General features: G+C 39.8%; 1 protein-coding gene across 2 annotated transcripts in view; it reads right to left on the bottom strand.

Annotated features, from left to right (window-relative positions):
• The window catches only part of Hmt4-20 (Histone methyltransferase 4-20), a 110,503-nt gene that overhangs the window by 78,526 nt on the left and 19,057 nt on the right, over positions 1-12,920 (bottom strand). For both annotated transcript variants that reach the window (XM_070090756.1, XM_070090757.1), the window contains exon 3: positions 5,748-5,921. In XM_070090756.1, the coding sequence (XP_069946857.1) occupies positions 5,748-5,905 (158 nt within the window). In that variant the 5' untranslated portion in view covers positions 5,906-5,921. The remainder of the gene's footprint in view (positions 1-5,747; positions 5,922-12,920) is intronic.

The following is a 12,920-nucleotide window of genomic DNA, read 5'->3' as shown; positions in this document are numbered from 1 at the left end:
TAGATGAAGCAAAAGGAAAATGGTAACAGCAAGTAAGAGAGAGGTGGAAGTTTATAAACTAAGGCAGGAGGGAGTTAGGGTGAAATATAAGCAACTATTGGGAGAAAGGTGGGCTAGTGAGAGTATAGGTAGTGTGGGGGTTGAAGAGGGGTGGAATAATTTAAAAAACGCAGTGTTAAAATGCAGGGCGGAAGTTTGTGGCTAAAGGTGGGTGGGTGCTGGAGAAAAGAGGAGTGATAGTGGAATGATGTCATTAAAAATTTTTTACAAAGCATAAGTGATATAAGAACGGTGGAGTATATGGAGAGTAAGAGAGAGGTGAGGGAGTGCAAAATGAGAGTACGTAAATGATAGAGTGGGTGAGGTGATGTCAACAAATTTTGCTGAGAATAAGAAAAAAAAAACTGGAGATAAACAAGTTAAGAAAGCCTAGGGATCAAATGGATTTGACAAATAAAAACAGAATAGGGGAGTGAGATGAACAGTTGGAGGTATTGGGAAGATGGCAGGAATACTTTGATTAACTGTTAAATGTTGATGAAGAGAGGGAGGGAATAATTTCATGGCCAGGAAGGTATAACATCTTTTAGGAGTGAAGAAGAACTGGATGTGAGTGTGGGGGAGGTGCTTGAGGCATTAGGTAGAACAAAAGGTGGTAAAGCAGCTGGAATTGACAGGATCATGATATAAATGTTAACAACAGGTGGGAACATAATTTTGGAGTAGTTGGTACTTTTGTTTAATACATGTATGAAAGAGGGGAAGGTACCTTGGGATTGGCAGAGAGCATGTATAGTTCCATTACATAAAGGGAAGGGGGACAAAAGAGATAGTAAAAATTATAGGAGAATAAGTTTACTGAGTTCTAGGTAGTAGGTTGGTAGACAGCAACTGCCCAGGGAGGTACTACCGTCCTGCCAAGTGAGTGTAAAACGAAAGCCTGTAATTGTTTTACATGATGGTAGGATTGCTGGTGTCCTTTTTTCTGTCTCATAAACATGCAAGATTTTCAGGCAAGTCTTGCTACTTCTATTTATACTTAGGTCACACTACACATACATGTACAAGCGTATATATACACACACCCCTGGGTTTTCTTCTATTTTCTTTCTAGTTCTTGTTCTTGTTTATTTCCTCTTACCTCCATGGGGAAGTGGAACAGAATTCTTCCTCCGTAAGCTATGCGTGTTTTAAGAGGCGACTAAAATGCCGGGAGCAAGGGTCTAGTAACCCCTTCTCCTGTATATATTACTAAATGTAAAAGGAGAAGCTTCTGTTTTTCCTTTTGGGCCACCCCGCCTCGGTGGGATACGGCCAGTGTGTTGAAAGAAAGAAAGAAGTTTACCGAGTATACCTGGTAAAGTGCATGGTAGGGTTATTACTGAAAGAATTTGAGGTAAGACAGAAAGCACGATCTCAGATGAACAAGGATTCTTTAGAATGGGTAGGGAATGTGTAGACCAAATGTTTACATTGAAGTATATAATCTTCTTCTTTCAATAAACCGGCCGTATCCCACCGAGGCAGGGTGGCCCAAAAAGAAAAACAAAGTTTCTCTTTTTAAATTTAGTAATTTATACAGGAGAAGGGGTTTGAAGTATATAAGTGAACAATATTTAGATAACAGAAGGGAAGTTTTTGTTCCATTTATGGATTTAGAAAAGGCATATGATATAGGGTGGATAGTGAAGCAATGTTGTAGATGCTGCAATTGTATGGAATGGGTAGTAAGTTACTAAATGCTGTAAAGAGTTTTTATGAGGATAGTGAGGCTCAGGACTTTTTTGGAGGGGGGGAGAGGGGGGGAGGGGACCCTGCCATGGTGTGTTGAAAGAAAGAAGTGAGGCTCAGGTTATTTTGTATATGAGAGAGGGAGATTACTTTCCAGAGTAAGTAGGCTTTAGACATGGGTGTGTAATGTCACCATGATTGTTTAATAAATTTATAGATGGGGTTGTAAAATAAGTAAATGCTAGGATGCTAGAGAGAGGGGTGGGATTAAATTATGGGGAATCAAATACAGAATGGGAGTTGTCACAGTTACTTTTTACTGATGATACTGTGCTTTTGGGTGATTCTAAAGAAAGGGTGAAGAGGTTAATGGATGAGTTTGGGAGGGAGTGTAAAGAAAGTTGAAAGGGAAAATAGATAAGAATAAGGTGATAAGGGTATCAAACGAGTTAGGTAAAGAAAAACTGGATATCACATTGGAGGGAGTATGGAAGAAGTGAACGTATTCAAATACTTGGGAGTTGACTTGTCAGTGGATAGGTTTATGAAGGACGAGGTAAACCACAGAACTAATGAAGGAAAAAGAGTGAGTGGTGCACTGAGGTATCTATGGAGACAACGAACATTATCCAGGAAGGCAAAGAAGGAAATGATGAGAATATAGTGGTACCAACACTCTTATATGGGTGTGAAGCACTGGTTATGAATGCTTTGAGGAGGAGGCTGGAGGCAGTGGAGATGTCATGTCTAAAGGCAATGTGTGGTGTAAATATTATGCAGAAAATTCGTAGTGTGGAAATTAGGAGATGTGGAGTTGCTAAAAGTACTATTCAGAGGGCTGAAGAGGGGTTATTGAGGTGGTTTGGTCATTTAGAGAGGATGGAGCAAAATTCAATGACTTGGAGAGTGTATAAATCTGGAGTGGAAAGGAACGGTAGGGGATCATCCTAGGAAAGGATGGAGGAAAAGGGTAAAAGAGGTTCTGTGTGCAAGGGGTTTGGACATACAGCAGGCACGTGTGAACGTGTTTATTGGGAGTGAATGGAGATGAATAGTTTTTGGGACTTGATGAGCTGTTGGAGTGTGAGCAGGCTAATATTTTGTGAAGGGATTCAGGGAAATCAGTTAGCCGGACTTGAGTCCTGGAGGTGGGAAGTACAATACCTGCACTTTAAAGGAAGGGTTTGGGATATTGGATGTTTGGAGTGACATCTAAACTGTCATATAAGTGCACCTCTGCAAAGATAGTGATTAGGGGGAAGATTCACACTCCCTCCCTCAGTGGAAGATGGCCAAAATTTAAAAAAAAATATATAAAAAAATTCTACAAGTACATGAGGCAACTATTACAGACCTAGCAGATCACTGGCATACTTCTGTTTATAGTAAGCCCCCAGTTATGAAGAGAATTTCAGGCAACTGAGGTTAACCTTGTTCCCCAGGATATGACCCACAACAGTCATCTGACACCTAGATACCTTACTTACTGTTAAGTGAACAGTGGTAGCAGGTTAAGGAAACATGCCCAACATTTTACCCATGCTGGAATTGATCCCCAGACCTAAGTGTGCAATCTGAGGATGCTTTCAACCAAGCCATAAACACTTGCACCATCGTACACATATCTCTCAAATTTTTCATCACAAATCCAAAATTAAATTCCTCTATGAGGGTAATTGTAACTCAGAATTATTGTAACTCAAACCCATCATAATTCAAGGGACCAATGATTAAACCACACTCAGTAACCATATTATATAAATGGTTTAGAAGTCCTACAAGTTGAAGAATGAGACACTTGTGCGACACTAGTGCAACACTTGTGCAACACTTGGGCATCTTTATTCTGGATATGTTTCAGCATCCAGTGGATTCTTCAGTACAATACAGCGAAGACCGATAGAAGACGAGAAGGAGTTTGAAGTAATCAGTCCCTCAGCCTGGAGATGTGTTCCATCCATCAGTCTTAATAAAAGTACAGCATATGCACAGAGAAGGTGCTTATATACAGCAAATAGGCGAGGCAAAGCAGTTGTAGGGAGTGACCAGTGGAAAAATCCAATAATAGAAGAAGGTCATGTCTATAAGTAAGGAAAACACTGAAGAATTGGGGTATCAATAAGATACCCAAATGTTCTACAAGTGTCTTATTCTTCAACTTGTCAGTTTTCTAAACCACTTATATATGGCTTGATGTGGATGAGGAATGAAGACAAAAACCAAAAATATATTTGTTGGCTGATAGAAAAAAAAAACAGAACAAGATTAATACTTTTTTGTAACACACCAGTCATTTCCCATTAGGGTAGGGTGACTCAAACAAGAAGAAATGCTTTCACCATCACTCACTCCATCACCATCTTGCCAGAGGCACTCTGACATTACAGTTCGGAAGCCCTTCCAAAGTGCAATATCCCCACGCCTCCTTCAGAGTACAGGTACTATACTTCCCACCTCCAGAACTTAAGTCTCGCTAACTGGTTTCCCTGAATCCTTCATAAATGTTACCTTACTCACACTCCAGCAGCACATCAATTCATAAAAACACTTCCCTCCACTCACTCTTATCTTACACGTCTACTTAATGTCCAAGCCCCTCGCATACAAAACCTCCTTTACCCTGTCCCTAGGATGACCCCTGCCCATCCTTCCCTCCACTTGATTTATACACCCTCCAAGTAATCCTACTCTGCTCCATCTTCTCTACACATGATCAATAAAAAATAAGAGAACATGCACAACGACTTCTTAATACTATCAACATAGAGAACACAACTGAGGCACCATCAACAAATAAATTCTGGAAAAAAAATTAAAATACAATTAATGCATTTTTAAATAGTATTTTTTTTATATCAGCCATCTCCAACCAAAGTAAGGTGACCCAAGGAGGAAACAAATTCATTCATTCACTAGATGTTTGTCTTGAAAGTATGTGGACATCACAATGCAAATGACCATTAGTCCTGCAACATCCTCAAAAAATGCTTCAGAGTGCAGGCACTGAAGGTACCACCTCCAGGACTCTAAGTCTGCCAACCAGCATCCCTGGATCTTTTCATAAATGTTAGCCTGTGCACAATCCAACAGCACATCAAATCTCAAAAGCCACTAGTCTCCATTTATTTTGATCTAATGTGCTCACACATGCCTATTGGATGTTCAAACCCCTACCACTTAAACCCTGCAATCCATCCCTTGAACCCTTCCTGTAGCAACCAATACCCCTTCTTCTGCCCACCCAAGACTTGTACACCCTCTTGATCAGCCTATCCTTCTCTATTCTTCCTAAATAACCAAACCGTATCAACAACCACCCCTTCTCCCTCCAAATACCTTTCATACCAAACCTTCTAATTTTTGCTCTCTTTATTCCCTGCATAACATGCACATAGATCTCAAATATGACATTTTTACTGCCTCGTAGATCTCAAATATGACATCTTCACTGCCTCGTACCCACATAAAAGTGCAGTTTCCACTACATTGTACAATGTGTGTATTATATTTTGTATGACAAGTAAATATTGAAGGGAGAACACCACTACAAATAGGTAATCACATATAATCATACACGAGTGATTTTTCACATGGTCCCAGACAACACCAGTCTGCACTTTCCTTACAAGATTGTAGGAGCAACACTGAAAACAATATCTGGATTCTTTATATTATGTTGTGGATAAAAATAAAGCCCTAAATATTAACGTTTCAGTTAACAGCTAAACTGACAATATTTAAAGACTAGGAAAAACATTATTATATTAAGGAGAGGTGTTAATGTTGCAGTTTTATAACTGTAGTGTAGAGCATCCCTCTGGCAAGACAGTGGTGGAGTGAATGATGATTAAAGTTTTTCTTTTTCGAGCCACCCTGCCTTGGTGGGAATCGGCCGATGTGTTAAAAAAAAAATAAATAAAATAAAGTAGCATCTGTTACTCAAGGAATCATCTTTTATGACTTCCATTGCAATCAATAATTTTTTAAATAAATTCTTCAAAAGTTGCACATCTTACCTCACATTCATTTTGTGGGAGACGAAGCCTAAATACTGATCGAGAACCAGAGCAGTTGCCAGATCATCATAGTCAGAGAGCTCCTTGGGGGTCATGCCACAGCCTGTGGTTGCCATGCCCCCACCACGCATCAACCGACTCCCTTGAGCCACCACCATCTTGATTATCTAACCACTTGGAAAAACAAACATTAATATTACTCAAATATTCAATGTGATAAAGAAAAATTACAATACATACAGTGGTACCTTGAGTTTTGAACAGCTCCCAACTCGAACAATTATGTAAGTGTATTTTTGTAAGTGCTTTTCTAAGTGTATTGTTGGGGGTCTGAAATGGACTACGTAATTTAATTTACATTATTCCTTATCGGAACAAATTCGTTCGGTATCAGCACTTGAACAGCCTTCTGGAACAAATTAAGTTTGTAACTTGAGGTACCACTGTATTATCAAGCGTGAGACCTTGTGACATAAGTCACATTTGATAGTACAGTGGAACCTCAGTACTCAAACAGCTCCATTCTTGAACAATTCGGTACTCGAATGCATTGTTCGGTAGTCGACCGTTTGCTCAGCACTTTACCAAACAAACAACCTGCCAAAACATGTGTGTCAGTCTCCCCACAGCTGTTGCTCAGTCCAAATCTCCACTGAACTCCACTGTAAACTCTTTTGTGTTTCTTTTCATTTTTGGGTGTGTTTTTTATATTATTTGTATAAATAAGTCACCATGGTGCTTAAGAAGATTAGTGATAACAGCCAACCAAAAAGAGAAGTGGTTAGTATGTGTTTGCCCTGATGTAAACACTGCCTCTGCCTCTCCATATAATATGCCTTTTATTAATTCTGGAGTCTTTATTGTGCTTCTAGGTTATCTATTGTGCTTCTGATATCAAGTAGGAATAAATGTGATAGATAGATAACCTTTATTACTAATGTTAGTGCAATTACACAACATTGTATTTGCGACACTGCTAGTATCCGGCTATCAAGACGACTCATCAGGTACTGAATGCTCCTTCTGCTGGTCCCTTCCTCCCTCCCTCACTCCCTCTCTCTCTCTCTCTCTCTCTCTCGCTCTCTCTCCTATAGCTCCTCCCGCTTCGGGCCCCTCTTATATTACATTTGCTTTCCATTTTGAATATTCATTAACACAAAAAATCGAAGATTTACTGTTATGCAGCATACTGCACTGTTGAAAAAATGGTGTAGTAATATCAGCGTATTTGTGAAAGCATATTAGACCCACCAGTTGACATGTATTGGACGCGTGATATCTGTTTACTGTTGAACATCAGCAAAAACTGAATATTTCCGCTACTTTGAGCTCAATTTCAAGGCACTGTTAATCTGTAAACCATTCAAAATCATCTCTAGTTTTGTATTATATATTTCATTCTATCAAATGAGATCAAGAAAACAAGAATACAATCATAAATACTATACAAAAATACACCGCAAAGTCACAGTATATTTCTGGGGATCTGAAACGGATTAATCAAATTTACATTATTCCTTATGGGAAAAATCTGTTCAGTACTCGAACAGATCGGCACTTAAGCAGCCTTCTGGAATGAATTAAGTTCGAGTACTGAGGTTCCACTGTATACCTTCTTGGCTAATGGCCATTCAAACAGCATCAAGTCATCTGTCCATTATTACAACAATTTCCAGCATCATCCTTCATGGACAACAATTATTTATTTAACTGCATTATTTTTCTTATGAAATGGTAAAGAATCTTTTTCTGAAGGTAATACAACAAAATGTACGAAATTTGATGGAAAACTGACGAAATTATACTATTGTGAATTTTGCTGTGTCAGTAATATTTGTGCATTGGCGATTTTGCCAACTTTTGAATCTTATTATAAGCTAATTACATTGTTCCAGTCTACCAAATTCTTGGCTATTTTGCTAGTATGCCTTCCAGTTTATCAACTGAACACAAGAAACCTCCCAATCAACTATTTCAACTACCCAGTGGCGACCAGAAATTGGTAATTTGGCGAATTTCACACAAATTTCAAAATACGGTTCAGAATAAACAAAGAAGGCATTCCTGGTACTAAAATAACATTTCCTCTGTTCATTAGTTACATTTCCAGGCTTTACACATTCTCTCATATCCAGGCCCAAATTTACTGCTCACAGCTTATCTGAGTGAGCTGAGCTCATGGCATAGAACTATGGCACTGATACTCGCTTCAAAGCTGCAGAACTACGGCACAGACCCTGAAAGGATTAAATTTACTAACCTTACACAGATCCCTAATTTAAATTTCTTTTTCCAACTTATACTTGCAGTGACTTTCTTCATGGTGTCCAAAAATATAATACAGTTGAACCCTGGATTTTGTACTTAATCCATTCCAGAAGGTCATTCTAAATCCAAAAAGTGTGAAAACTGAAGTAATATTTCCCATAAGAACTAATGTAAATGCAATTAATCTATTTCAGACAACCAAAAATATTAACAAAAAATGCATTTTTTAAAGAATAACTATAGTTTTACATACAGAAAACAATGAGAAATAAATATAAAGCACTAATGAAAGGGATAAATGAACATTTAACATCACTTTTACCTTTACTGAAGACTCTTGTTGGTGTATGGAGGGAGGAGAGTTTATTGTTAGGAGACAGGACAAAATATTTAAATATGATGCTAATGTCAACTCTATGGCTTATTTATCTATCATAATTCATCTAATATGACATAATAAACAATATTAACAACACAGAAACATGATACACATGCTCTAGAATGAATAAAATATGTCATTATGTATGTGATTAGTGGTGGAAGTGTTGCTGGGTTTATCAGGACCACTGACAGCATAAGCTGTATAGTAGTGGTGGTGATGGCGGCAGCAATGGCCACCACCTCTAAACACACTATTAGTCACACTGAACACCACTAGTCACGCTGAAACAATGTGCATAATTTATAATTAAGAAATATTGTATAAAAACATAATTGAGAATGTAAAGAAATAAAGTGGCTATTGTGGAGAATGTATAGAAATAAAGTGGTTATTGAGATGCTGGCAAAGGTTAAGGGTGGTGGAAGATACACAGGGCAGCATATGTTGTCAGTGGCCCTGTGTACCTCCAACAACATTGGAAGATTTAGTTTCATGTTGTCTTTTTTCTATCACTTAACTACCTTGCTAGACTGTTTGTTACACTTTATTGCTGGCTGGCACTATAACCTTTATCAACTCCTGCTGCTTTAGTATCATACATGTTGTAGAATCACTGAAGAAGGCACATTCTCCCCTCTCTCTCAGCCCTTGGTGGCTTCGCAGTCACAACCAATAAATGAGCACAAAAATTGCAAAATGTTTCTCTCAGCCCTTTACCAACGGGCTGGTGGCTTATTTCGCAGTTACAATCAATAAACAAGCACAAAATTTGCGAAATGTTTTGGATGAATGCTCCCTCAACCAGTGACAGCCAGACTGAAGAGGTGTCCAGGCAGGTGGATGCATCTGATACGTGCGATTCCTGGGACAAGGTCTAAAATTCGAAGCAAAATTTCGCACAAAAAAGTGTCTGAAATCCAAAAAGTCCGATATCCAGTGCATGCGAAATCTGGGGATCCACTGTAATTTCAGCATTCATAGCTCATCCTTCAAAAGGGTTACAGGAAAACTTCCAGTGTATTAATTGCATACTAATACAGTATAAAGTGGCACTGTATCAATGGTACATTAACACTTTCAGTGGCTGTCACATCACTGAGGCCAGGGTTCCTCACGTAGTTAGTTCCATGTCATGAGCTCACCTCACTCAGGTAAGCTGTGAGCTATAAATTTTAGCCTAGAAATCCTGCCCCACGTGGTCCATGATGGAAAAGCAAAACTCTGATCATGAGTTTGGTATAAAATAGCAAATTTGAGGTCTTTTCTAGGATAGTTTTTAATTGTTGGCTATTTCTAGGCATCAGTTGATGGATTGGTAGACATACTACTGAAATACAGTGGACCCTCAGATAACAGCAGCATCGGCTAACGCCAAAATCGAATAGCGGCTCAGCTAACGCCAAAATCGAATAGCAGCTCAGCTAACGCCCAAGAACTCGGTTAAGGGCATTCATCCCAAACTTGTCCGTGGGGTCTGAGCCCATGTAAAGCGGTGTGCCATTGTTTACAAGCCAGGGAGGACGATTCCTCGCATACATGCGATATATTTTGTGTTATTCCATTGTTTTTAGTGCTTGTAACTGCTAAATAAGCCACCATGGGCCCAAAGAAAGCTTCTAGTGCCAGCCCTGTGGTAAAGAAAGAAAGAAATGCAATAGAATTCAAGAAAAAACTTGTACCAAAGTGGAGGAGGAAGAGAGAGGGGTGAATGTGCCTTCTGCAGTGATTCAGTGATTCTACGATATTATTTTTTTTTTTTATTATCACACCGGCCGATTCCCACCAAGGCAGGGTGGCCCGAAAAAGAAAAACTTTCACCATCATTCACTCCATCACTGTCTTGCCAGAAGGGTGCTTTACACTACAGTTTTTAAACTGCAACATTAACACCCCTCCTTCAGAGTGCAGGCACTGTACTTCCCATCTCCAGGACTCAAGTCCGGCCTGCCGGTTTCCCTGAATCCCTTCATAAATGTTACTTTGCTCACACTCCAACAGCACGTCAAGTATTAAAAACCATTTGTCTCCATTCACTCCTATCAAACACGCTCAAGCATGCCTGCTGGAAGTCCAAGCCCCTCGCACACAAAACCTCCTTTACCCCCTCCCTCCAACCCTTCCTAGGCCGACCCCTACCCCGCCTTCCTTCCACTACAGACTGATACACTCTTGAAGTCATTCTGTTTCGCTCCATTCTCTCTACATGTCCGAACCACCTCAACAACCCTTCCTCAGCCCTCTGGACAACAGTTTTGGTAATCCCGCACCTCCTCCTAACTTCCAAACTACGAATTCTCTGCATTATATTCACACCACACATTGCCCTCAGACATGACATCTCCACTGCCTCCAGCCTTCTCCTCGCTGCAACATTCATCACCCACGCTTCACACCCATATAAGAGCGTTGGTAAAACTATACTCTCATACATTCCCCTCTTTGCCTCCAAGGACAAAGTTCTTTGTCTCCACAGACTCCTAAGTGCACCACTCACTCTTTTTCCCTCATCAATTCTATGATTCACCTCATCTTTCATAGACCCATCCGCTGACACGTCCACTCCCAAATATCTGAATACGTTCACCTCCTCCATACTCTCTCCCTCCAATCTGATATTCAATCTTTCATCACCTAATCTTTTTGTTATCCTCATAACCTTACTCTTTCCTGTATTCACCTTTAATTTTCTTCTTTTGCACACCCTACCAAATTCATCCACCAATCTCTGCAACTTCTCTTCAGAATCTCCCAAGAGCACAGTGTCATCAGCAAAGAGCAGCTGTGACAACTCCCACTTTGTGTGTGATTCTTTATCTTTTAACTCCACGCCTCTTGCCAAGACCCTCGCATTTACTTCTCTTACAACCCCATCTATAAATATATTAAACAACCACGGTGACATCACACATCCTTGTCTAAGGCCTACTTTTACTGGGAAAAAATTTCCCTCTTTCCTACATACTCTAACTTGAGCCTCACTATCCTCGTAAAAACTCTTCACTGCTTTCAGTAACCTACCTCCTACACCATACACTTGCAACATCTGCCACATTGCCCCCCTATCCACCCTGTCATACGCCTTTTCCAAATCCATAAATGCCACAAAGACCTCTTTAGCCTTATCTAAATACTGTTCACTTATATGTTTCACTGTAAACACCTGGTCCACACACCCCCTACCTTTCCTAAAGCCTCCTTGTTCATCTGCTATCCTATTCTCCGTCTTACTCTTAATTCTTTCAATTATAACTCTACCATACACTTTACCAGGTACACTCAACAGACTTATCCCCCTATAATTTTTGCACTCTCTTTTATCCCCTTTGCCTTTATACAAAGGAACTATGCATGCTCTCTGCCAATCCCTAGGTACCTTACCCTCTTCCATACATTTATTAAACAATTGCACCAACCACTCCAAAACTATATCCCCACCTGCTTTTAACATTTCTATCTTTATCCCATCAATCCCGGCTGCCTTACCCCCTTTCATTTTACCTACTGCCTCACGAACTGTATTATACTGTATTATACTAAAGCAGCAGGTGCTGATAAAGGCTATAGTGCCAGCCAGCGATAAAGTGTAGACTTAACAGTGAAGCAAGTAAAGATAGAAAAACAACACGAAAGTAACTCTCCAATGTTGTTGGATGTGCATCGGGTCAATGAACATATGCCGGCCTGCTACATATCTTCCACCACCCTAAACCTCTGCCAGCATCTCCTCCATCAAACTAATTAAACTAACATCTCCACGGTAAGTGTAAATATAAAAGTGTAAGTATAAAAGTAAATATAAGTGTAAACATAAAAGGTCCCCAATGGAAATACGCAAGTCACTCCAACTTTTTTGGGTTATCCTAGGTACTTTACACATATGCTGCTATGTATGATAATCTATGTACATAATTGTATGTGTGTATACCTGAATAAACTTACTTATTTATAAATTAAAATGTAAATATCTCTTACTTATAAATTACATATACTGTTTAAGTGTGATAGTGTTGGTGGGTTCTGCCTCCACCTCCACCACCACTAATATGTACGGCTTCTCTCGGTGGCCCTTATAAACCCAACAACAACACTTCCACCACATTACTCCTCTCATACATTATGACATTTTATTCATTCTAGAGCATATATCATGTTTCTATATTAATAATATTGTTTATTGTGTCATATTAGATGAGTTGTGATAGATAAATAAGCCGCAGATATGATGATAGCGTCATATTGAAGCATAATAAACTCGCCTTCCTCTCGCCTCCTACATGCCTGCTACACTCCCTGCATGCCTGCTACACTCCCTGCATGCCTGCTACACTCCCTGCATGTCTGCTACAATCCCTGCATGTCTGCTACACTCCCAGCATGCCTGTAACACTTCCTGCATGTCTGCTACACTCCCAGCATCCCTGCTACCCTCCCTGAATGTCTGCTACACTCCCTGCATGTCTGCTACACTCCCTGCATGTCTGCTACACTCCCTGCATGCCTGCTACACTTCCTGCATGTCTGCT

Source organism: Cherax quadricarinatus, chromosome 33 (genome assembly GCF_038502225.1).
Source record: "Cherax quadricarinatus isolate ZL_2023a chromosome 33, ASM3850222v1, whole genome shotgun sequence".
NCBI lineage: Eukaryota > Metazoa > Arthropoda > Malacostraca > Decapoda > Parastacidae > Cherax > Cherax quadricarinatus.
The sequence above is the reverse complement of the archived record's forward strand: the minus strand, read 5'-3'. Positions and strand labels throughout refer to the sequence as shown.